This window comes from Thunnus maccoyii, chromosome 11 (assembly GCF_910596095.1).
Source record: "Thunnus maccoyii chromosome 11, fThuMac1.1, whole genome shotgun sequence".
NCBI classification, from domain to species: Eukaryota; Metazoa; Chordata; class Actinopteri; order Scombriformes; family Scombridae; genus Thunnus; species Thunnus maccoyii.
Genome location: NC_056543.1, coordinates 1,728,284 through 1,755,215, shown reverse-complemented (window position 1 = coordinate 1,755,215; position 26,932 = coordinate 1,728,284). Strand labels below are relative to the sequence as shown.

The 26,932-nt window shown below is 38.5% G+C and overlaps 1 protein-coding gene across 1 annotated transcript in view; it reads left to right on the top strand.

Moving 5' to 3' along the window:
* The window catches only part of LOC121907520 (titin-like), a 254,288-nt gene that overhangs the window by 93,118 nt on the left and 134,238 nt on the right, over nucleotides 1–26,932 (top strand). Inside the window, exons 72-90 of the mRNA XM_042427130.1 lie at nucleotides 597–707; nucleotides 1,625–1,910; nucleotides 3,614–3,797; nucleotides 3,879–3,959; nucleotides 5,455–5,722; nucleotides 6,901–7,161; nucleotides 7,596–7,805; nucleotides 7,920–7,997; nucleotides 8,092–8,118; nucleotides 10,218–10,274; nucleotides 10,512–10,556; nucleotides 13,671–13,742; nucleotides 14,046–14,111; nucleotides 14,292–14,372; nucleotides 14,556–14,627; nucleotides 14,940–15,161; nucleotides 15,325–15,585; nucleotides 16,024–16,131; nucleotides 16,408–16,506. Of these exons, the coding sequence (XP_042283064.1) occupies nucleotides 597–707; nucleotides 1,625–1,910; nucleotides 3,614–3,797; nucleotides 3,879–3,959; nucleotides 5,455–5,722; nucleotides 6,901–7,161; nucleotides 7,596–7,805; nucleotides 7,920–7,997; nucleotides 8,092–8,118; nucleotides 10,218–10,274; nucleotides 10,512–10,556; nucleotides 13,671–13,742; nucleotides 14,046–14,111; nucleotides 14,292–14,372; nucleotides 14,556–14,627; nucleotides 14,940–15,161; nucleotides 15,325–15,585; nucleotides 16,024–16,131; nucleotides 16,408–16,506 (2,589 nt within the window). The remainder of the gene's footprint in view (nucleotides 1–596; nucleotides 708–1,624; nucleotides 1,911–3,613; nucleotides 3,798–3,878; nucleotides 3,960–5,454; nucleotides 5,723–6,900; nucleotides 7,162–7,595; nucleotides 7,806–7,919; nucleotides 7,998–8,091; nucleotides 8,119–10,217; nucleotides 10,275–10,511; nucleotides 10,557–13,670; nucleotides 13,743–14,045; nucleotides 14,112–14,291; nucleotides 14,373–14,555; nucleotides 14,628–14,939; nucleotides 15,162–15,324; nucleotides 15,586–16,023; nucleotides 16,132–16,407; nucleotides 16,507–26,932) is intronic.

Sequence of the window (26,932 nt, the reverse complement as noted above, 5' to 3'; positions counted from 1 at the left end):
GATTTAGGTCAGGGGTATCAGCGTATGATTTGTAGATCTTGATGAGACGAATAATTGAGTTTTGGTCTGATCTCTCTACGACATACCATTTTAGTTACATAGGTGGCGCTAGAGAGCACATTTTGGCACTTTGGGGGTTAATTTTTACATTTGATCAAATTTTTCACCAGACCTGATGTGTGTTCCTAATGTGGTGAGTTTTTGAGCATGTTTAGGGGGTCAAATTTAGGGTTTAAGTGGCGTAATAATAAAGAAAGAAAAATAATAGGGTCCTCTGCCTTTTGGGCTCGGTCCCTAATAATAAAAATAATAATCATACTAATTATAAGAACACGTTGCTATTTTAAAGAGCAATACTTTTATTTCTACATTGTGAGAAGAGCCCTCTTTTCTCTTAAAATAAACATTTACTGCTGCTTTGTTTCCTGCTGCCTGTCAGAGGTCAAACAGTTCTATCTAGTGAGGACAGTTTAACGGTGGGACAATGTTGAATAAATTATGGATGAATTAATGGTGTACACCACACTAATAATCTCACAGTGTGACTGCACAATAATCACAATACAAACATATAAATCTGTGTTGCTGTGTTGCAGAGAAACCAGGAGCAGCTCCATCTCCTGCTGAAGCACCTTCAGCCGCTCCAACCAAAAAGCTGGAGAAGCTGTTCTTCATCGAGGAGCCCAAGACTGCACACGTCATTGAGAGTGAGACGCAACTCAAACATAACACACAACACACACAGGAATTAATGTAATACACAGCACATCTGTTTTTGGCAAGTGCTACATAAATCATCTGGTCATTATTATCCTGAATTCTCAAATAAAAACCAGCATTCAAGTACTGGCCAAGTTTTAAAAAATAGGTGTGACCAGGATGAATACATATTCTGTGAACACACTAAGACTGTTCTACTTTTTTTTCTGCGTCCAGTCAGTAGACTCAACTCTTCCTGCAGATGTTTTAAATTAAATTGTTACTATAAATGGGAAGGTTTGTGTCCTTTGAGCTGTTGGGAGGCTTTCAATGTGAAACATCTGTGCAGAAAGCATTGAGTGTCATTGACAGCAAAGTAGAACTTAATTAACTCAGAGCAGGTGAGTATGACATGTCTGTATCGTTGTACTGATGGAATTAGCACTTTAATTTATTAAGATGTCAGGTAAACATAGAGGAAGTGTATCAAACAGGGAGGCTTCTTAGTAAATTATAAAACAATGAAGGCATGTCTCGAGTATAAGCCTGTTTCAAATAAAGAATTGGTTCTCTCTGCAGGTGAGGTACAGAAAATGTACACATTAACTACTTAAAACACAATACAGATACAGCGTAGGTAACTGGTTTTCTTAATAGAACAGGAAGATTTGGTTTGTTTTATTGGTTTTAAAGTAAAACGCATACCAGCATACAGACCCATACAGATGACTGAAGGTTGATGTGAGACTCATATATTATATACTGTACTGTATATGTATATGCTAATAACTTGTATAGTATCTATATAACATATCAGATATACATACACGACAGAGCTTCAGTTTTCTGAAGAACTGACAAGAATCCTACATTTAGATAACAGACTGTTATAATGTTGATTAAACCTCATACTGTTGCTCCGCAGAGGGCACTGCCACCTTCATCGCTAAGGTGGGAGGCGACCCCATCCCCAACGTGAAGTGGATGAAGGGTAAGTGGAGGCAGATCACACAGGGTGGCCGGATCTCCATCGTGCAGAAGGGCCAGGAGGCCAAACTGGAGATCAAAGAGGTGACCAAGTCAGACTCGGGTCAGTACAGGTGTGTTGCCTCCAACAAGCACGGAGAGATTGAGTGCAGCGCCGACATGCACGTGGACGAAAAGAAAGAAGCAGCACAGCTCGAGGGAGACCTCCGAGCCAAACTTAAGAAGTGAGTTTGTTTTGTTTCAATGCTCATAAAATCATGTAATGAAATGTTATTTAATCAATCTGCATCTTCATAGTCATTTTAATCTCCTCAAACTCTACTGGATCCATCTTTACACAATCAGGGTAAAGAAATTTTGTTAGAATTTACAGAACTTTATTTTAAATTCCAATGAAGATCCCAAATATGTCAGGCTGAGTTTTGGGGAAATGTGTCTAAAATGATGCGTATGGCACCGAGTGGTGTTGAAGCGATAATCGTTCCTACGTCACACCAGAAAGTCAAATCAAATCTGCAGGAAGCCGCCCAGCGCTGAGTGCGTACGTAACTTCTGTATTCAGAGTTTGCAAAGCAGTCTCGACAGCCTTCGAGAGGATGGAAATTTCAGGAATGTCAGGGACAATCTCTCCTCCTTTATCGGCAAGTGGTTGTATGTGTTCGGCACATTTTACAGCCGACTTTTTCATCTTCAATCCGTGGATGAAGATTTAAAACATGGTTTCTTTCTGTTACTCAGCTAAAGGAATATAATAAATCTGTGCTAAAGCTAAGCTAGCGACTTTGTGAGGAAACTTAGACACGATCTCACCGTTCTGAAACATCCTGATGAGTCTCAGCTGAGCAGCTTCAGACTCTGCTTCATAGACGCTTTATACTGTCTTACCCCTGGGCCACACTGGATGCGAGAGCAGCGTGTGTGCGTCGCGGAACCTCTTGCTTTTCATTTCAGGTTAGAGGCTGCTGCATCACTTCATCTAGAGATTCGAGGTCTTGCCTATTTTCGCCCGTGTGACGTGCACGGTTCTCAGCAGAAATAGACAGGGAACACGATAGAGAGATAGGGCTGCCAGTGGCAGAAGCGCCGCAGCAGACACGCTTCCAGCGTGAGAGATGCAGCAGTTCAGCGACGCACACGCACTGCTGAGGTTCACGCATCCAGTGCGTGATCATGCATCATTAATAATTCAGATCTTATGTAAATAGCCTCAGAAACAGTCTGCTGGAGGACAGAGAGGAGTCTGGGCTGTAAGGAAAGATGGATTTAGAGAAATCTAAACAACTTTTGCTGAATAAAATGTCACAGAGATGTTAAAAATGGTCAAATTAGTCAAAAAAGGCCATAATACCAGAAGACTTTTCAGGACCTGCAGATAAACTGATCATATACAGTAGCTCCATTGTGGAAGAGAATTAATATGAGTAAACATATGCATTACATAGTTGTATGTATAAAACACTTGTATGCATATATAAATTTATTAATTCATGCCCACACTCAAATACTTTTAATTACCTTCCTTACATTAAAATACCTGATTTTGTTAAAGCAATGAACGGCGTCGACCTCAATAGGGAGCTGCTGTAGATATAGATATATCAATAGATCAATAGATATCAATAGACTTGCTGTGGAGGGAGCTGAGCTTTAACGATCTACATCAGGAATGAACTGAACCGTTACTAATAAAGAGGGAAGAAAGTTCCTGTCGGAGGAACATGAGTCTTGTGTATAGAGCTTCATTAGTGTTAGATTTGTCTGTTATATTTGTGTTATTGTCTGATGGTAAACAATTCACCCACCGTTTCAGGATCAGGATCAGAGCTACGGATGGAAAAGAAGTCTCACTTTTTATGCATGCAGTGTCTAAACGGGTAAAATCAGTTCACCAGCTTCACACTTTGTGTCTCCTGTGTTGTGTTCTCAGGACGCCATCGAAGCAGAAGAGTCCACAGGAGGAGAAGGACATCGACATCGTGGAGTTGTTGAGGAACGTGGACCCCAAAGAGTACGAGAAATACGCCCGAATGTACGGCATCACCGACTACCGTGGCCTGCTGCAGGCCATCGAGCAGCTCAAGAAAGAGAAAGCTGAAGAAAGTGGAAGACCGGTAAAACTCTCCACGAGCAGCTCCTCAGACGTGTTTGTGTTTTGTAGTCAAAATGCTCAATGTTGTTGTTGTTGTTGACAGGAACTGGAACGTGACAGAGAGTCTGATGAGGACATGGCCCGACTGGTGGCCGACCTGCAGAAGAGGATGGAGCGAACAGAGGTCAGGATGCATTCACTGTCTGCAGGAAATGGGAAAACATGATAATTTATCTGTTAGCTGATCTGCAGCCACACATAGACACTGAAGATAAACACATTTTATTTGTGCAAGTTCCCAGAGTTTCATAAAATACATCAACATGTAAAAACTCCTCATTTTGTCTTTGAATTAGTCCATATCTGTTGCTTCCATTTTGTATTTCTTTTATGCAACTTTATTTGTTATTGCTGTTTTCAGGCAAAAAGAACGGGTTGGTGGTATGTGCAACATAATAATTGTCTAGAACAGGGTCTATCAATGACATAAACAATGAGTTACATCTTATAGGTACATATACATAGAGTATGTAGTCCATATTTCAGTCTTAATTTAAATTCCTCCATACAGTGTATTTTGCTGACAGTTGCAGGCCAGTCGTCCTTTAATGGAGGGTTTGCCTGCAGCCACGAGTATTTTGTAGAGATATTCATCCTGCATTATCAGTTCGTCCAGGATTTTGCCCAGGAATAATGTGACATAAGAGAAGAGATCAACCTCTATTCCAAAAAAAACATATTTCTTTAGCAATATCTTGCCAATACGAAAGAATTAAAGGGCTTGCCCAAAAACTAAAATATAGATAATATGACATTTTTTTTTACCACATTGGTAAAAGGCTTGAATTGTTTTTGGTGTCCAAATGAACGACTCACTTCTGTGTTCACAACTGAAAAAAGTTAAAATTTAAAGTTTTTTTTTTTGTTTGTTTTACTTGTCATGACTTTCAGCCCCTAAAAGCTGAGCCTCATGTGGAAATGTGTCTGTAGCATTAAGTATCAAAGAGTCTATTAATGCTCGCTCATATCGTAAGCCTTGTTTACTTCACTGACTCATGGCTTGTGATCACTGATGCAGTAAGCATTTTGGAAAAGTTTGTTGAATGAAAAAAAAAGGTTAAAACATGTTTATATTCCCAAAACTAAAATATACAAAAAGTCTTGTTTTAGCACTGATATCAAAAACTTTCAAACAATACTAGTTTCAAAGTCAAATTGTCAAAGTCAATTTGGAGATTGAATGTGTAATTATGGGCTGAAATGGTCTGTCCTGTCACTAGTTGTCAAAAGAAATGACAACCAGCGTATCCTACTTTTCTCTGTGAGTCTAGAAGCAAGTGGCCAATCAGAACACAGAATAAATCTGTTTTTGTTTCACCCATTTTTAATTTCTAATTTTTTCCACCACAAACTCAGATAGTATTCAGGCTTATGGTTTTCCTTTGCACACAGCTTCCCTTCTGATTCATTAACAGATCACCTGGTAAATTTTAGGTTTGGAGGTTGATTCACTCTAGAAGGAGTCAAAGTTGCACGCTGATTGTTTTAACCAAAACACAACCCAGATAATTACTGGAGACTTCAGTGTAGGATAGTGTCATCATGATTTTAACAATGAAAAAACGTTGGTGTTGCTGTCAGAAACATTCAGAGATTTAATTCTCTTGTCCCTCCGGCAGCCTGTCACTGTGGTGAAGGATATCGCCGATCAGTCTGTCTACCCCAACAAAGAAGCAGTGTTGGAATGTGAAGTCAAGATCAACTACCCAGAGATCACTCTGTCCTGGTACAAAGGCACCCAGAAACTGGACACCAGTGACAAGTACGACATCAGCATCAGCGGCGACCGCCACCTGCTGAAAATCAAGAAATGCCAGTCGTCTGACCAGGGCAACTACAGGGTGGTCTGTGGGCCGCACATCTCCAGCGCCAAGCTCACCGTCATGGGTCAGTACTGATACATATGCAGCTGTGCCACATCTGTCAGTTATATACCACAACATGTCATTTATACACCTTCATTACAACTATACACACCCGTCATTTCTAGAAGTACCGTGCACACTGAAGTCCTGGAAAGACAACCAACCTAGACTGGAGAATTAACATGAACTGTTTTTATAGGGGCTGTTGTGTCCATGTTGTTTGACTGAAGTTCCACTAATCCAATTTCAACTTTCAACCGCATCTCTTGGGCTTCGTCCGTGGATGGAGTACGCTCAGTTGTCATGGAGATTTGTAACTTTGGTCGCTTCAATCATGTGACCAAAGTTCCATATGGAAACTTACGAAAAAACTTAAGGATAAAAAAACACACAGAAAACTTACACAACTTTAGTCATATGATAACACTGAGGTATCCCCATGACAACTGTGCAGACTCCATCAGCAGAAGAAGAACATGAGATGCAAGATAATATTTTTTTGTTAACAAAGTCAAGAATTAAGTATCATGCTCACTTTAGTTTATTTAAAGCCACATCAAAAGTTTATTTGGAAGAACGCCACAACACAACATCTGACATATTATCAGCAGCCGCCTACTTCCACGTCCAGCAGACAAAAGGCAATGTGATCATACCAATATTTACTTAATTCACATTCTTCACATTCGGTTTATCAGAAAACAGCTGAGACTGAACCAGACAGGAAATGTGCCACAAAACTGAAACTAGAAGGTAAAAGAAGCTAAAAAAAAAAAAGCTCTGTAGAGCTGCAGAGTTGGTGATAATTTTCTGTGGGTTAAGAACTATGACATGTAGAGTAAGGGTTTCTGGCACAACTTCACCTACTTCCAAGGTGCACGGAGGAGGGAAAGAAATGACCCTGATGAAGGCCACAAGCCAAAACGCGTCGGTCAACAGATAAAGTTGTTCTTTATACTACAAGTGTTGCTGGAGTTCTGATCTCTCAAGAACTACGAGAGACAGCTTTTGATTCATTGTCGATCTAAAAAAGTACTGATTAGTGGAGCTTTAAGTACATCTAAAGCATCAATAAATACTTCCAAACTTCTCATTTTAGAGTAATATAAAAAAAAGTTGTTCCCACTTTGTAATACTCAAAAACCACTAAACCCTCCTAACAGATACCATTTGTTCTTCTCTGTGTCTTTTGTCTTTTAGAAGCGGAGGTTGAGAAGCATCTGCAGGACACATCGGGTAAGGAAGGCCAGTCGTGCACTCTGTCTTGTCAGTTGTCCATCCCTAACGTAGAGGCGCAGTGGTATAAAAACGGCAAGCAGTTAGACATGAAGGGCAGGTACACATCTGAGGTGAAACACAAGGTTCAGAAGCTTCTGATCAGAGAACTGAAGCCCGAAGACCAGGGCAGATACTCCTGCAAGTACCAGCACCTGGAGTCCTCGGCCGACCTCTGGGTGGAAGGTTTGTACCTGGAAACCATCCTGCAACCTTCTAGACGTGGTGGATGTTCTGCCCGTTGACTAACCTCTTACAACTTCCCCTCATCAAACTCTAAGACTAATGTTGGAGATTTGGATTTTGCCCTCTTTTTTTCTCTTTCTTCTGGGATTTGTCTTCCTCTGTCTTAACCTTCTCCACGCCTCTCCTCTCCAGGATTATCTCGCAAAAAACTTCCGCCATCATCTCATTCGTTGTCTTCTTACATCCGTCTCGACTCAAATCCATCCTTCTCCAAACAACCAGTCATCATAACCGTCCCATAAGCATTCCTATGACCATCATTTCTAACCCTGATGTGGATGTTGTGTCGATGAAAACTACCATTCAAGTTTTGTCATACATTCCTAGTTGTGATGCCAAACACGTTTACCCATTCACGTCTTTATCTGTTTTAGCTGAACAAATTCATTTCACCAAACGCATCCACAACATCGAAGTCAACGAGCGCCAGTCAGCCACCTTTGAATGTGAAGTGTCCTTCGACAATGCTATCGTTTCGTGGTACAAAGACACCTGGGAACTGAAAGAGAGCCCTAAATACAACTTCAGAAGTGAGGGCCGAAGACATTTCATGGTCATCCGAAATGTGGCCATTGAAGACGAAGGTGTGTAGAGCGCCATCGAGCCCCAAAGGCCCATCCAAAAGCCCTATAGATTTTTTTCTCATCATTGTTTTTATGACTTGAGTGATAAACGTCTTCATTACTAATCCCATGTAGGCGTGTACTCAGTGATTGTGAGGTTGGAGCCCAGAGGAGAGGCTAAGAGCACAGCTGAGCTTTATTTGTCTGGCAAAGGTACAGTTCCTAGTCAGGCGTCACTTTTTATGCTTCTGTTCAGCTTTTGAGTGTTTCAGTGTTTAATGCGTGTTCATTCTTCCCCTTTTCACAGAAATTGAGTTAGCAATGGTGCCCCTCGGTAAGTATTTAATTTTCTAGACTGTCAACAACTTAAATCAATCACAACATTTTAGGAAATCCTCTTGTTGTCCATCTTCACCAGAGTGAGATAATATGATGAATACCAGTTTAATCTCTGTAGATGTGTTAAGCCTGGTTTAGCACAAAGACTGGAAGCAGGGGGTAACTGATAGCCACTGTAACTCCAAACAGTTAGCATAATCAGTATTATGCTAAGTGATTGTAACGCGCTGATTTTACAAACAGCCATGAACTGTCCATAATTACCCAAAAACTGAATATCCAACATTATGTAGTTGGCTTAAGTTAAAGAAGGTACAAACATCAAACATTATGCTAGCTCTTTGTAGGTGATTATTGTTACAGTTGCTACAAAAAGCTATCATATCCAACACTATGCTAGCTATTTGTAGGTTGCTGAAGTTATAGGTATAAACAGTTAGCCACATAGTACAGCCATAAACTACATCCAAGGTATTCTGTTTGTCCTATGTTTGTTTTGTGTTTAGCTTTATTGTTTTTTGTTTTGTTTGTTTTTTTTCATATTTTGTTGTCTGGTTAAATATTTTTGTTTTGTATTTTGAAGTGTTTGCCTTTCAGAGAAATCCAACAATGCAGTGAGATGTAAATCTAAAAATCTAAATATCAAACATCATGCTGTGGTCGGGTAATGTTATAGTAGCTACAAACTGTTATATCAAAATATTATGCCAGATGTTTGTAGTTGGCTGCTGTAGCCTACTAGTACAGTAGCTACAAACTGTTAGCATATAAAACATTATGCTAGAAATTTGTAGTTGGTTGATACCTACAGTATTGTACAAAAACATGATGAGACAAAGACTGGAGGCAGAGGGAAAACTTCTAGCCAGTGTAGCCCCAAGCAGATATCATAATCTACATCAGTGATTCTCAACCTATTTTGGGTAGATGCCCTTTAGAGTCGAGACGAAATTATCACAATTTAACAATATATGCCAAAAAAAGACAGAAAAATCCATTTCTTTGTATTCTTATATCAAAATCCAATCCTGTTTTTGTCCACAAAATATGATGTGTGCTTACATAGCTTGAACCAAACCTTTTTAACCAATAATATCATGACATCCACCTATCGATCAATCTTCAACTTTTAGCAGCACAGAGCTAAGATTCATTATGACATGCCCACTTTTCAACATTTAAATCAAATTCCTCCCAACGTTATTTTCCGCCTGTCTATCCCGTTTCACTGGAAAATACATCACGATGCCTTCTGGACTTTAAGTCAGGTAGAAACCTCTTGCCAGCATTAATATTACCCAGAAGAGTCTTCAGTGAGTAGGCACATCAGTGGGCACCCTGTGCTCATTGATTTACTGCTTTATTAATGGACAGAAGGATGTTGACTTGAGATTAGCTAAGTGAAGATATTCCACGTTGTATACACGTTGTATGTCACTTTTTCTTCGTCTTTCTCAGGCACAGCACAAAACCACTTAACACACACCTGTGCTTTGTCAGCACCCACCATTAGCATCCAGACGCTCCCCTTCACCACTGCCAGACTTCCTACACCCCCTAATGTTCCCTGAATACCCACTGGGGGGCCCTACCACCCTGTTGAGAATCACTGCTCTACATAGACTATCTTTAGTCCCATAACATTGACCATGGCCAGTCAGTGGTCGCTGGTAGCTACAAACAGTTAGCATATCCAATGTTATGATGGTGTTAAATGTTGGTGGACTTTGAAAACACCAAGGACAACAATGGAAATAAGTTTAGGACTTTATTGATTTATATATACATATATGTATATGTATATATAGTTGTTATATATACAGTATATATACACATTGAATGTTGGTTAAAAAAATAATAGTAATAAAAAATGGTAGCTGTTTTCCTCCAAAGTGGAAAAACACACCTTCCACAACTCTGGCAAACTCTGGGAAACACAAGGATTTTCTAAAATGTCAACAAGTGAAATCAGCTATTGATATAATGTTTGTTTTTTTCTTAATACTACTGTAACTGCTTTTTCTTTCATAAATATATTGTAATAGTTTCTTTTAAAATCAAGATGTGGTATGAACCATATTCCATATTCTGTAGATGTCCCAGACTCCTCAGTTCAGAGGCCTGAAGTGGCTTCGTCAGTGGCAATCGAAGGTAAGACTGGAATCAGGTGCAGGTTTCAGTTCATTTTGAAATCAACTAATCAAAAAGTAGATTTCTACCAAGATCCCAAATAAAGTTTGGATGAATTATCTGATTCTGTAAATTGAATCTTAATTCATCTCTGGCTAAAGTCTTGAATTCAAACGCACCATTTTGTAGCTTATCAGATTTTAATGATTTCGACAAAAATTTAACAATAAAAACCAACATGTGTTTTATCTTTTAAAGAATCTGCTGAATTCTATCATTATGAAGAAGAGGTTGAAAAGAGAGGTATTTATGATTTTATCTCCCCCTACTTACATTTTACCTCCTTCATCTTGACCAGATTCTACATAAAAACCAATTAACATGACTTTAACATTAAACTTATTATATTTGTCATAGATCCAGTCACAGATTATATTTAACATTTACAGTGAAAAAACACTGTTCATTCACTCTTTTACTGTTGAAAACACCACATGTCACTGACAGTCAAACTAATCCAAACTTCTCATCACAAACTGAAAACTCGTCTGTCTTTTGTTCTTAATAACTGAAACAAAAAAACGTTTTCGTTTTCACAAGAATCAGCTGAATATTCGTATCACTATGAAGAAGAGGTGGAGCAGAGAGGTACAACATGTTCATACGAACCTCATCCTCTTCATCACCATCTACCATCTGAGCAGATCTGGGGAAAAACACGTTAAGATAATTAATCATTTTAATTAATTAATTAAAAAATAATGTTTGAAGCATCATGAGGATTTCTGTCAACGCTGAATATACAAAAAGTTAAATGTAACTTTTAAATCCGAATGGTTCGTCGTTTTCTTTGTGATTTAGGTTTTTTGAAATTTTGTACCTCACAAAGAAATAATTAATAATAAAAAATAAGAATGAAGAAAATTTTAATAAAGATAATTTGTTTTGCTTGTAAATCTAAAATTTTAAGCTTTAATGACTCTTTTTCAGTAATTTTTGTTGGACAAAAATAAAAAATAATTTCTGTTCTCTATGAAAACAGGTTTTTTTCTCTCACCAATAACAAAAACCAATAGATATGAATACTGGAGTTTGGATTCATTAGACAAAGTGAAATATCAGTAAATCCATAAGAGGAAACTGTGAATTTGCCCAAATCTGCCTCTTAACTTTCATCATAACATCATTCATTGCATTGTCTGACTGATCTCTGATTTATAAAGGTTGTTTTTGCTGAAAAAAAAATGTACAAACAATTTTAATATAAAAGTCTTCATGCTGTTGTGTGACTTTACATGTTCTTGTTTGTTTGTTTGTTTTTGTGAAACATGTAAAGGTGTACAAACTTTTCACTCTTTAACTTTCATCCCATCTTCCATCTTTCCATCACACACTGACTAACTTCCAGTCATGTCGGCATTTCACAGTTTTCAAAGTCTGTTGTCTTGTAGATTTTGAACAGTAAACCCTGTAGCTTTAGCATGAAATTTAAAGGACCAGTGTGTAAGATTTAGGGGGATCTACTGACAGAAATATAGGCAGAAATGGAATATAACATTCATAAGTATATTTTAATGAGTGTATAATCACCTTAAAATACGAACACTTGTGTTTTCGTTAGCTTCGAATGAGCCTTTATATCTACAGAGGGAGGGAGTCCTCTTCCACGGAGCCTGCCATGTTGCACCACCATGTTTCTACAGGAGCCCACAATGGACAAACCAAACACTGACTCTAGTGAGGGCCTTTTGCATTTTTTTGCAACCTCACCACTATATGCCCATAAATCCTACACACTGGTCCTATGAACAGCTATTACAACCAAACTTCAGTCTGTGTGAAGCCTGACATCTGCTGATGAAAAGAGGTTGTTGACCAGTTTAAAACCAGGCGATGTCACCTGCTGTTTGCAGGCAACGCAACTTGATTTGTACAGACATTTAATATAAAAGGTAAACTCACATAAGTTACATAAACTTCACATAAGACACTGAGGATAAATTTTAAAAGCAGGTTTGGGGTTCAGTTCATTTGTAATAGCTCTGGTTATTCTGCCAAGTCTTATGGAGTTGCAAAATAGAACAAAGGCCAACATTCATGTGAACAAAAAAACGGCATAAAAATATATTCAGACATAAAAATGACAGCTCCACCTACCTCTCATGAGATCTGTCCTTATTTGTCTGAATGTTCAGCCTGTTTTTTGTCGACATGAATGTTTGCCTGATGTAGACCTTGCAGGTCAAAACGTAGTATCAATAAAAACTTTCAAATTTCAGTGTGTTGCTTCTCCTTTTTCTTCAGTACCTGCTTTCACCAGCAGATGTCAGGCTTCACACAGATATGAGTTTGGTCCAATGATTCACCCTCTGATTTTGTTAAAGCTCCGAAATGTGAATGACTTTCAAAACAGTGATCTCAGGCTAAAATCTTGGCTTTTTTTGATGTTGCAACAAAAGAAAAAAGTGTATTTTTAAGAGTGAAAATACACTTATCTCGTATTTTTCTGTTCTGTGATGGTTGAACTAAAGGTTCTCTGAGACAACAGGGCAGTGACTTTATTAAACTGTGAAATGACGTCATGGGTTTTTGTCACTGTGCACACAGTTCACTCACCGTTGTTGTTTTTTGTCACTTTTGTGATCGTCACACTTCAGTCGAGTATGAGAGCTGGACAGAAGAGACAGTAACACAACAAGTGCCCACAACCAAAGGTATCCGATCACAGTAACCAACAGGACGGACATCGGTTACCTGTCTGTTAATACCTGTGTGTGTTTTTGTGTGTTTGAGCCGCTTTTAACCATGGCTCTCTCTTAATGTTTGTCTCTGTTTCTGAGGTTTAATGTTTGTGTTTTTTTCCTTTCTTTCAAAATTTTTTCTTTTGTTTATTTGTTTGTTTGTAATCGTTCTTCATCTGTGTTTACTTTTTTGTTTACCAAAATAACCTCTCCTGGTTTTGCAGTCTGAGGCAATTTTTTGGCTTCTACTTAACTCCTAAAAACTTTTTTAGTTTTGTTCTAGCATGGGTAATTATTTTGTTTTCCAGCACAAGGGTTATAATTGTCCTTTGCATACAGTTTCACCTCTGGTTAGTCTACAGATTGCCTGGTAAATTGTAAATTTTGAGTCTTTCAACAGGTTTTTTCTTACTATTTCTATGTGAAATTAAACATATCCTATGTATGTATAAATGTATGTATCATTAGCATGACACAAAGCACTGATTCTTTGGTGTAGGACTGATTAAGAGACTCACAACAACACATGTTGAATCTGATGTTTCTGAGTTACAAGCAGTAATTCATACATAAAATGAGCCATGGCTTGGAACACTGCAGTAACATGGACATCAGAAAGTTTTTGCTTTCTGACAGTGACAATGATTCTGAAAGTTTTCCTGTTTTCCTCCTTCAGCTGCCAGAGTTCCCATTGAGGAGACAGTGGAGACCAAGAAAGTTGAAATGAGAGAAGCAATTCCTACAAAAGGTACCGCAGACATGACCGTCTTCCTGCTGCAGCTCAGCGCTCTGTCCTGCAAAAGAAACCCACTCACAAACTTGTTCATCTGTCCTTTGCTACTAAAATTGTGTTCAGCTTCTTCATTCCTGTTTTTGTTTGATTCTTTTATTCTTTTATTTCTTATTTGGGCTACAGATAGACTTGTCATTACATTATCTACTGTAGTTGCCTTTTCTTTTGTCAGTCCTGTCTGTTGCCAAGCTTCTCTGCTTCACGCTCAAATGCACAGCATCTTCCCATTGATGCTAACATACTCAGTGTCTTTTTAAGTCCCCGAAGCTGAGAAGAAGCCTGAAGAGAAGCCGACAGCTGTGAAGGAGCCATCACCACCGAAAGGTACCAACATACCTCCAATGTTGCCATGTACCACTTTGATAACTTCATCTATGACTTTCCATGTTGTTTACTCCTTTAAAATAGCTCCCATGTATTTAGTGTAATTGTGTTTGTGAGTTCTTTTGTTCCTGGATGTTTTTATCTTGCCAAAATTTACGTGATTGTACTGAAATTTTGAAGTACCAGAGGCCAAAAAGCCCGTGGAGGAAAAGGTTCCTGTTGTTTCAGTCCCAGAGAAGAAGGAAGTTCCTGCTCCCAAAGGTAGAGATGTCTGATTTCTAACATCTCTCTACGTAATATGTTCCATCCGTGCTGATGACACCGTCCTTTTGTGGACTGTTCTGTTATGATTTGGTTTGAACTGTGTTTACATTCTCCGTTTCTTTCATCACCTTGTTTTCTTTGATTTACTGGTTTACAATGTGTTTGAATGTATCTTAAAAGAACCAGAGGAGGTTAAGAAGCCTGTGGCTGCTCCCTCTCCCCCTGCCGAGAAGCCCAAGGTGCCAACTAAAGGTACTTTTCACTCTCTTCTTCCTGTTGATTGACATGTTAACCAGAATCTACAGTAGCAGCTTATCTGTGTTCAGCGCTACGTAGCTTTTCACCTCTTGATGTCTGTCTCGTCTGGATTTTATTCTATTATCTGATTTCATCTTACTCTGTTTGTACTGTTTTATACATAATACTGTCACCAATTTCGCTCTTCATCAGTGTGTGTCTCCTTGTTAAGTGCCATCTTACTCTTTTGAACGCCTCTTGAATACTCTTAGATTTTACCACAACTTTATGCTAATGTTAGCTAATGTTTGTGTTACTTACCTGAAGATGAGCCCAAGCCTCAGGTACCAGCAGAGCCTAAAAAAGTGGCACCTGCAGCTAAGCCTGAGCCTGAGCCCAAGCCCAAAGTGAAAGCAGAACCTGAACCAAAGCCTAAGCCCACACCAGCTCCCAAAGCAGAACCTGAAGGTAAACCAGCGCCAAAGGTCGAACCAGAGCCTGAAACGAAGCCAGCAGCGGTAAAGAAGCCGGTGACACCACCATCCAAAGGTATTTCCTGTCTTGTTTGGATTTTTAGGACTGTTTTAAGTCTAATAGGATGTTTGTCTTTACTGTGTTTGTTTTAGCTTCAAATGTGGAAGCAAATCTTTGATTATCTGTTTGTCCTGACTCTCTCTGTTCATATCTAAACCGATCTGAATGTTGCTTTAAGTCCCCGAAGAGGCAGCAAAACCAGAGTCAGCAAAGGTCAAGCCAGAACCAGAAGCCCGAAAACCAAAACCAGAACCAGAAAAACTAAAACCAGAAGTCCATAAACCTGAACCTGCCGTCACCAAGCCAGAACCATCTGTTCCAAAACCAGAACCAGCAGTGAAAAAAGCTGAAGCTGAAGTGAAGCCTGCGGTGCCAAAACCAGAACCTGCAAAGACCAAACCAGAACCATCACTTGAACCAAAGGAACCTCCAAAGAAAGGTATACGGCATCTCTGGTTGAGATGCAGCTCTGGAGTTTTTCTTAATCTTCTTAACTCAGCCTTTCAACTTTAATGTGTCTGGAGTGATTTTCTATGAGTGCTAATTCATCTTTTCTGTGTTTGATTTTGTTTAGATGTTTGTACAAGCAAACTCCTTAAATCTTTAACCATCCTGCTGGCCTTTAATGTATCTCCAACTCTTATTGTCTCTAATGTCAGTGTTTTAGTGTGGGTTTTGTTGTGTTTGTCTCATTTATTGTTGTCACAAAACATTTTACTTCTTGCTTTGAGCCACAAAACTACAAAACACCCAGGCTCATTTTACTTCCTTCACTTCTTGTGTCTTTTTTAACTTGCGCCAAATTACATTCATAGAAGCGTAATGATTTTAAACATATTTATATATTTTAGTGTCTGACAAACGTGTTTTTTTAAAGTGCCAGAAGCACCAACAAAGAAGAAGGTGGTTGCACCTCCACCTCCAGTCCTACAAAAGGTGGAGAAAGAGGAGGAAGCACCGCAGGAGAAACCTATAGCAGCTAAAGGTACCTAAAGTTCAGTTGGCTGTCAATCATCCAAAGCTCCTCGTACTAAAATCTTAAACTCATCTTAAACTCTTTTGGGTTATGTTGAGTGTTTGTCTAGTGTCTAACCTCTGGCTCACAGATTCCTGTATGTTACGATGGGGCTGCACATCCTCTGTGTCACTTTTTTGTTGAGTTTTTCTTGTTTTGCACTCGATAGAGTGTTGGATTTTGGGGTTTTCTTCCACTTTAATTCATTGTAAGACTTCTAATCTATGTGAATGGTGCTCTTTAAAGTTCCTGTCGAGAAAAAAGTACCCGAGCCTCCAAAAGCAGTCAAGAAACCAGAACCTGCTGTTGTTCCTCCCAAAGAAGAGCCAACAAAGAAAGAGAAAGGTACTTTAATGTTTGTGACGGATCTTTCACTCTTTGTTTTTTGAGCCTCTGTTTGTTTTTTTCATGTTGGTCTGTTCATGTTTTAAACAAGCAGGGTTATGTTATTCAAATTACTATGATACATTTAAATTATATTTTACACTTTTCCTCTCCTATCTCTCTGCTGACTGACTGCAATAACCCCAGACTGTACCAGTGTAATGTTGATTGGCTACAGCCTGGTTCAGCAGTCTATCTGTGAAACTTCAAACTAAACTATATATTCAAATTTGTGCGAAGATTATTGGCCAACCTGTGGCACACTTTTCAAGTAGCTCACAGCAAGAGCATGCTCAGACTTGCAAACAGCATCTCTTCCGACTCCTTGTATGTTTTAAATTGAGAATACCAACTTCTGCCCTCTAAAAGGCAATTTAGTGTCCCTAAATTTAAATGCGATGGACTGAAGAATTTTTAGAATCTTTAATTCATCAGTCTATCCTGTTGCTAAACAGGATAAACCAACAAAATCAGACCAACAAATTAAAATCTATCTGGTGCATTACCATATAATTTCCAGATCCCATTCCTGCTCTCCAGATAATGAGCCATTTATATTTTAATGTCCCCTTTTTAAATTACCCTCAGGGTTAATTTTTTAGCTAAACAACTGATAAGGCTCTAACAATAGTTAAATCATCAGTTGTGTGTGTTGTGGCTGCAATCAACACTAGCAGCACCTCAGCACAGTCTGGTTAAAAAAGGTAAATTTTAAGAAAGCATTCCCTGTTTTGTTTAAAACATTCTTGCTTGTGCGCTAGCACATTTTTCTATTCTTTATAGTCATATCTTTTGCATGTTCTTGTGTCAAACCTTCTTAAAGCTTTGAAGCCCAAACTCATACCTGAAGAGGTGCGTGAGCCTGAAAAAGTACCTCAGAAGGTGTTTGATGAGGTGGTTGTGTCGGAGCCTGAACCCGAGAGGCTGCCTGATAAAATGCCTGAAATAGTACCTGAGAGGAGGCCTCCAGGGAAAGCTGAGGTGAAAGAAAAGATCTCTGAGAAGGTACCATCACCTGAGAGAAAAGTGGAGGAAATTCCAAAGACGCTTCCAGAAGAAGTACCAGAGAAGGTTAAAGTTAAACCCCCAGAGGAAAAAGTACCAGAGAAGGTTAAAGTTAAACCCCCAGAGGAAAAAGTACCAGAGAAGCCTGTAAAGGTTCCTCAGAAAAAGACTAAGGAAGAGAGGATTCCTGAAAAGAAGCTTCCTGTAGAGGAAGTGAAACCTGAAAGAGTATCTAAGAAACCAAAAGAGATGATCTCTGCAGATAAACCAGTTCCTACAAAGACCCCTGAGAAGGTTTCTGAAGCTAAACCTAAACGAGAGGTAGAAGAAATTCTTCCAAAAGGTACAGGCAGACCTCAACTCTTTCTCTCTTTGTATCTTCTTCATGCATGCGAACCGTCGGCAACAGTCCAGTTACAAAACTCAGTCATCTGCTGTATATCTGAACACAGACTCAAAAAAATGAAATATTTTACTCCAAATAACAATTGTAGGCAAATTTATCAGATTCACCCATGACACATGCATGCAGCAAAGGGGCTGAAGGCTTGAAGTGAACAAAGTAGTTCCACCAATGAGGTTAATGTAGGATATTATTAAAAATGATTGTAATATAAATTATTTTGATTAAATAATAATAATAATTAATAGTTATTGTTGTATACTATATTATTTTACACTATTACACTATTTGTTAAAACCACAGTGCATAGAAATTACCATACTTTAGTCCTCTGTTAGTCGTATTATCAAAAAGACATTGTGGCAGAAAGCAGTTTGAAGATTTATTACTTTGGGGCCATCTGGTGGTCGGCTCAAGAATGACACTGTGGATCATTAAAATTCTGCAGACAGCGACTTTAAATTGATTGAAACATCCTTAGGTTATAAAAAGTACTAGATGTACAAGAACAAAGAATGATTCAGGACAGACATTAACTGTACCCATAACTTTAACTTTACCCATATGCTGTTTTTTTTGGGGGGGAGGGTTGGGTTTTTTTTTTCATAATTGTTCAAATTATGAAAGCTGGATTGAATCTCTCTTGTGAACTTGTTTTGTAGTTTTACTTTTAGTTTACTTTTTACTCAGCAACAACAGTGTAAAACCTGTCATGTAAACTGGAAAATATTATCAAAATATTTTAGTTGCATTAATCCAAAATGTGCAGAATTTTAGAATTTCTGACTTTGACGTCCTCTATTGTCGGTATTGAAAAATATACTGTAGACAAGAGAAATGCACACTGCTGTCGAGTTATTTTCCTAAAGGCAAAAACATCAGAATAATATGAAGATGATGTAATCACATTACAATTCTGTACACAATGCTTTAAGACATCACAACAGACATAATTTCACCTTCAAACAAAACTGAGTCAAACTGTTGACTAATAAGACTGATGTATGAACAGAAAAGTTTTATTTTTTTGAGTCTACAGTACATGTAATATGTGATAGTGAATCGGCTCAGCGTCATAATGTTGTATGAAATCAGTCTGTCACTGTACAGGCCCGTGCCCTCTAGAGAGTAACGACCACAGATGACTAGACGCGCTAGTCCTTGGCTAGTGGGTTGACCCTTTGGCTGATTGGTTAGCAGAGTCATCCGTGGTCTAGGAGACTGGGGTTCGAGACCCAGTGTGGGAACCCTCCTTCGCTACAAAGTATAAATGAAAAAAAGCAAATTGAAAACAAACTGAACTGTTGCCACCTCTTGAAAGGGTTTCGTAACATGTTACATTCCTCTTTGATGTCTTAAGGTGTGTTGTGTTTTGTGTTATGTAATGTATCGTGGTTATGTCTGTGTGTTAACTGTGTAAATTCTCTTCTTTTAAAATCTTCTACACCAACGTGGGTTAAAAACTGATTCTTTAAAAGCAATAGAAACTAAGAAGATTGAGAAGATTCTTTCTACAGAGATTGAACAAGAGAAAAAAGTCTCTTCTCCAGAAAAAGGTACCGACCATCTGAAAACATGATGGAGTACTTTAACCACATCGTAACTCTTGATGATAATACACAACAGGTGGATTATCACCTCAAACATTAGCCCTTTAATCTGTGTTGTCTCTTTCTAACACTGATGCTTGTCTTTGTGTTTTGTCGTCACCTCTTGGCGCCGCTACATGACGCCTCTTCTTCAACACCTCTTAAAACTTCCAGCAGCTACGGGTCTTGTCAAGATCGAGCAAAGGAAAGGAGCTCAGAAGATACAGGAAGTTTCTTACTGGACCGAGAAAGCGTCTCCCATGGAGGAGGTGTGGGAGCAAGAAGTATTGGTGGAAGAACACACCGAAGTGTTTTACGACGATGAAGTGGCTCCTGAGGACGAGACGATCATATTGTCATCAGAAGTAGATGGCTTAAGTACGGCTGAAAGGCCAAGCCCAAGAGATAAAAAGTCAGAACTGAGAGGTGAGATATCTGTTACTGACACTTCAAGGAGGAAGGAAACCAGGGTGATGAAACAGAGAGTTGTCCCAAAAACAAAAGAAACTACAGTTTTAGTTCAGGAAACTGTATCTGAGAAAGGTAGGGAAGATAAACCTACAAAGGAAAAAACTGAAGAGGAGTTTTTTGTCAGGATAGCTGAGTCGCCAACAGAGGAAGTTGTAGATGAAAGGAAAGACAGCACATCAGTCAGACATCGGCAGGTTACTGAGCAACAAACAACTGTTACAGTCAAAAAGGGAAGAGACAGAACCATTAAAACAGAAAGCAAAGAGAGAGCAGAAAGAGAGCAGGAAGTAACAAAAACTCAAGAAACTTCTTCAATCAAAGAAATAGAGTTAGCTAAAGATGCAGATAAAATCAAACCTTCCCCAATTATGATTAGCACAGAAGCCAGAAAACAAACTCAAAAACTGCAAATGGAAGGAAAAGCTTTGACAGAGGAATCAATCGATCATGATGTGGAGGTGATATCAGCTATTCCAGACGAGAAATACAGCAGAACTGAGGAAATTACAGTCGAGCGGAGAGAAGTCACAATTAAAGACCAATCAATAAAAGTTATTCCAACTAAAGAAACAAGGAAACAGGAGGAAACTCAAATTAAACCACCAGTCATCCCAGACTTCAAAAAAGATGAAAGTACTGCACCAGGAAAAGTGTCAGCAAAAAAACATGAGCTGGGTGAAAAGAAACAAGAGAAGGTTAAATCTGATGAGATAACTGAAAAACCAAAACCTAAATTAGAAGTTACTACCAGATCTAAAGCCGAAGTCAAACCAAAAGAGTCAGTAACAGATATTGAGCTTCAGAAGCCAAAACTGATCGAAAAGGAGACCGAGTCCACAAAATATGACTCAGAATACAAGAAGAAAGAAGAATCCAAAGAAGTCCCTGTTCAGGGAGGTGATACTGAAAGGAGAAAAGAACAAGAAACAAGTATTTTAGTCGAGGACATGGTTCAGACAAAACCTTCAATACCCTCAAAACCAGAGGAGAAGAAAAGGATTTCCCTGAAAGCAGCTTCCAGAGGTAACGAGAGAAAATCTAACATCATCATCATCATTTTCATCTTTAACTTTTTCATATGACTCCATGTTTGGGTGCAGTCTTTGCTCTTTTTCATCCAAAATCTTGAAAAACCACATTTTAGCCTAAGTCTACGATTTTCACCTTACTTCTAAACATCTCTTCTTCAATTCACATTTTTTTGTTCATTGTGTTCCCCATCGTCATCATGTCACTTTGTTTTTGTATTTTTTTAAAAGGGTTCTTTTTTTATCCCTTTATGGTTTAAAGGCTGTCTTTCTCATACTTCTTTCCTTCTTTTAAATATTAATATCTTGCATTAAACCGAAACTGATTATTCTTTAAAGAAACAGAAGCCAAGGCCGAGACGATTCCCACACCCGTTCCTGGTGCTACGTCTCCTGGAACACAAGTTGAGATAAAAGGAAAAAGACCTGAGAGAGGTACAAGTGTAGCACATGTCCTTGTTCTCCGTGATGATAAATACACCACAGGTTGATAAGCAGCTCCACTTACTTATTATTACTGTGTTTGTCTGGTTTAACTCCAAATGTTTGTGTCTGTGTTGTTTTTTTCCTAATCTCTTGGCACTGCTCTATGGTGCTTTCTCTTCACAACTCTTAAAATCTTCCATCACCAAGCGGCTGAGAAAAGAGTAGAAACTCAGAAGATCCTGAAAGGTTATGTATCAGAGGAAGTATCCTCTGCAGAGAAGGTCATGGAACAAGAAGAAGAAGTTGTTGAAGAAAAGGACAACAAAGAAATCATTGGCAAATCTATCAAATCTTTGCTGCACAAAGAGATTTTAAGTACAATGCAAGAACCTGATGAAGAATCTGAAATAAGTGGTGAGAAATCTGTCACTAATGGTTCAATGATACTGGGCGTTAAAACAGGAGTCATCCCAAAAACAAAAGAAATGGTCAAAACTAAAAAAGGTGTGATATTTCAGGATAAACCTACCGAACAAAAATCTCAAGTCGAAGAGTTTTCTGTCAGAAAAATAGATTCTCCAACAGTAAGTGTAAAAATAAAAGACATTACAAAAGCCACTAAAGACAAAGAGGAAGTTTCTAGAAAAGAAAAAACAAAAGATGAGAGTCCAGAAATTTTAGTCAAAGCTGTTTCTGATCAAAGACAGAAGGAGACCTGTGAGGCAGACTCTGAAAAGAAGGAAGGTATTATCACACAGGGGTTCAAAGAAAAACCTAAATCACCAGTTGAGTTACTCAGTATGACAGACAGTAAGCCTTTAGCAAAAGACAATCTCCAGAGGAAACTAAAGCACACTGAGCAGGAAGAGAAAACTGAAAATATTGAAATCACCTCGAAGACACAACAAATTGATTCTTCAGAGCTTGTTGAACAAACAGAGGAGGTATTTTCCAAACTTAGAATTGTCAAATCTGTGGAGGCAGATGAAAAGCCGCATGTTACTGAAGACATCCATACAAAGACAGAAGTTACTGCAAAACCCAAGTCTGCCAAACAGAAAACATTAGCTGAGAAACCAGTCAGACCAGAAATAGGTTCACAATCCAGTCAGTCATCAGAGTCACAATGTAAGGAAGGTGAATTTGCTGTAACAGAGAAGAAACTTTTGAAAAATGTGTCACATGTGGATGAAACTAAAGTTGAAGAAATTCAGTCAGGAGTTTCTAAAGACATACTAAAGAAAGAAAAGGACAAAGTTGATTCTTTAAAAAAGAAACCAGCTACACAGGAACCAAAAGACCCTGAATTAGACATCACAAATAAAGAATTACAGTGGGAAGAGATTCCTGAAAAATTAACTAGAACCGAGGAACATTTTAGAGAAAGTGAGGAACTACCTGATGAATTAAGACAGTCAAAGGAGGTCTTTAAAAAGAAAATACAACCATTGATACAAAAAGAAGAGACTGTAGAAAAAACAGGAGACTTTGACAGCTTTCAGTCGAAGGCAGTCATGGTCAAAGAAAAAGAGATAAAACAGTCAGAACAGGGAAGGACAGAAGGAAAAGCCTCAGATGTACCTGTGATGGAGGTAACAACGATCAAAGAAATCTTGCCTTCTGAAAAACTGCCAAAGTCAACCAGGGAGCTTCAACCTGAATCCATCCGCTCTAAAGTAGTTACACTTAAAGACAAACTAGTCAAAATCAGTCCTATGGAGGGAACAACAGAGATGAAACCCAATAGAGAGGACACTGTTAGTAAAAGAGACATCCCTTCTACAAAGCCTATTCATTCAAAAGAAAGAGAACAGGCATTAAAAGAAAGCAAAGATGTAGACTTTAAAGTCCAACCAGAGACGGTTACAGCTGAAGACATGCAACAAACAATTCCTCTGAAGGAAGTGATAAAGACAAGACAGGAACAAACTGAAAGAAAAGCATCAACTCCTGTTTTGGAAGAAACATACATAAAATCATCAACAGAGCAAGAAGCTCCCAAGAGAGGAGTGTCCAAAAAGGAAAAAGGACAAACGTTTGCCAAAACTGAAGAGTGTGCTGTTAAAGATGTTCCATCAAAACTGAACACAAGAAAAGACCCAACATCAAAAACTGAAAAAGGAAAAGAAGCTATTTTGTTAGAAGCAACACCTCAAATAAAAGAAGTACCACTGAAAGATAATATTACAGTTGAAGTTCAGTCAGAAGTCAGAGAGGACAAAGTTGACAAATTAACACCCACTGAAGAGAAGAAAACAAAGACGAAGCAAAGTATGAGAACGTCTTCGATTAAGGAAAAAGAAAAGCAAGAGGCCATTTCCCAAAAGAAAGAGGTAGCTCAGAAACAGAAGCTGATTAAAGGTGAAGTTGAAGATTTCCAGTCAGAGGTGGTCAGAATTACAGACAAAACTGTTGATGTCACTCCCAGTAAAGTAAAACAGGCATCAACAGAAGAGAAAGATGAAATTTCTCCAACTGGAGTGAGGGCACTATCAAAAGAGGAAAAAATTGAAAGAAAGTCTTCAGTGGAAAGTAAAAAACTATTAGCAACAGAAAAAGCACAAACAACATTTGACACTGAAATTAAACAGGGAAAAGTCCAATCAAAGACAGTCACAGCTGAGGACAAACTTTCAAAAGTTGCTACAACTGAGAAACTGAGAAAGCAAGAACAGCTTGAAAGACAGGCACCAGTTGTAGATTTAACAGAAGAAACGCCTAAAGAGTCACAAACAGAGAAAATACAGAAGCTAGCCAAACCTGAAGAAGCTGCTATAGAGTCAATACAATCAGATGTTACCACAGTTAAAGACAAATATTCTAAAGTTCTAATGATCAAAGATACAACAGAAACCCAAAGAAAGCCCTCAGTTACAGATGTAGGGGAGATAAATGATCAATTTCAATCAACAATTGCAGAAGATGTTTCCAAAAAGCAGCCAACAGCTAAAGAAAATATAAGACAGAGTGCATCAAGTAAAGAAGCGATTACTGAGCCAGAGGTGATTTCTCCAAAGAAAGAGGAAGTAATGCAAGGAAAAAGCCAGATGTTACAGAGGAAACCCAAAAAGGGTTTAAGTACACCTGTGAGTGTGGTAGATGATGCTGAAAAACATGAAAAAATTAAAGAATTCCTCACAGAGCTTGCAACAGCTGACACAGAAATTGATACAACACAGAAGGAATCAGTATCTCCACAAGAACCAGCACCAAAAATTACCAAACCTCAAGATATTTTAGTGGAACAAGACCAGCTAAAGATCAGTACTGTAAAAGATAAAACTTTTAAAGTTAGTCCTCTTAAACAGATCAAACCAACACAAGAACAAATGGAAAGAAAGGTTTCATTCACACCTGCGATGGAGGAAACTTCCAAAGATTTTGAAATAGAAGCTGTTCCTGAAAAACATGTACAAATCAAAGAAGCTGACTTTGCACAAGCTGATAAGGAAAATGATGTGTCAGAGGATGTATCTCCTATATCTCCAAAGGAATTTCCAACCCAGAAAGAGAGACGTCAAAAGTTAGCCAAAGCTAAAGAGGTTGCAGACAAAAAGATTCCATCAAAGTTTGTCACAGTCAAGGATAAAACTGGCAAAGTGACTCCCACTAAACACAGGACACCTGAAGAGCCTGCTAAAATGGAAGAAATTATCACAGAGCATGCAGCAGTTGACAAGGATATCGATACGACAGAGAACAAATCAGTATCTCTACAGGAAGCACAACAGAAATTTATCAAACCTCAACAGATTACGGTGGAACAACACCAACTTAGGGTCAGTACAGTAAAAGATACAACTTTTAAAGTTACATCTCTTAAAGAGACAAAATCAACACAAGAACAAATGGAAAGAAAGGTTTCACTCACACCCATGATGGAGGCAACTTCTAAAGATTTTAAAGTAGAAGCTATTCCTGAAAAACATGTACAAATCAAAGAAGCTGAGTTTGCACAAGCTGATAAGGAAAATTATGTGTCAGAGGATGTATCTCCAAAGGAATTACCATCCCAGAAGGAGAGACAAGAAAGGTTAGCCAAAACTAAACAGTTTGCAGACAAAGAAATCCCCTCAGAATTTGTCAAAGTTGAGGATAAAACTGAAAAAGTGACTTCCATTAAAGATGGGACACCAAAAGCACCCAAACAGCAAATAAAAAGGAAAGTTTCAGATAAGCTAGACACAACATACACAAAGTCTTTGGAAGAGCAAGATACTCGAGAAAAAATTGATGGAACAGAAAAAACAGGAAACGAGGGAATTGCTAAGCCTGAACTCAGTTCCTCAAATGAGGAAACACCAAAGATAAAGAAACTACAAAAGTTACCAAAGACTGTAGATATAATTGATGAAAAATTCCAGAGAGTGGTTGTTCCAATTATTGACAAAAAAAGCCAAATACCTCCTGCTGAAGAGAAGAAAACCAAACAGGAACAGGAGCAATTGCTGAGGGTAGATACTGCCAAGGAAACTGTACCTGAAGAAACCATCAAAGGTGACACACCAGAGCTGGTTTGTCCAAAGGTAGATAAGAAAGAGGAAAGGCCAAAGTCAGCCAAATCTAAAAAGATTTCAGTTGAAGAACTCCAGGCCAGGACAGTCAGGGTTTCAGATGAATATGGTAGTGTTACTCCCTTTGAAGCAACAGAAATTAAACAGGAACAAGTCAAAAGAAAGACTTCAGTGTTACCTCTGATGGAGGAGGCAGCTGGAAAACCTGTGATATTGAAAGATAAAGATTTTCCACAACAGACTATTTCATCTGATGGCAAAGATATTACTTCCGGAAAAGAAAAAGAGATTGCAGTAGAAGAAATCAGCTCAAACTCAGTCCCAGTTAAAGGTAAAACAGACAAGGTGGCTCCCATTGAAAAGAAAACACTAAAAAGACAGGATCAAATTGACAGCATGGCCTCAGAGGCAACTGAAGCTAATGTAACCTTTGCAAAGTCTTTGGTCGAAGAGGATGCTCTAGAAAAATATGCTGCAACCAAAAGAACTGTTGAAGTAACAGGAAAGGAGGACATCAGTCACTTTAAAAGGATTCCTCAAAAGAAGGTCAGAAAGTCAGAAGGAGATGCAGAGAAAGACAAAACTGACAAATTTGCTCAGATTGAAGAGAAGAAAACAAGACAGGAACAAACTGAGACAAAAGTGGCAGTTACACCTGAGATGGAAATAACAGCAGAGAAGCCAGATCATATTTCTCAAGAAAAATTAGTTGAAACTCACAAGAGAACAGTACAAGCAATCAAAGACAAAACTGTAAAGACAAAACCAACAAGGAAGGAAGAAGGTAGAAGAAATGATTCAGTTACACCATCTAAAGAATGGACAGCTGAAGAGATCCAGTCCCAGACATTCACAGTCAAAGATGAATATGGTTGTGTTACTCCATTTGAAGTGACAGAAACAAAACACAAAAGAGTTGAAAGAAAGTTTTCAGTGTCACCTTTGATAGAG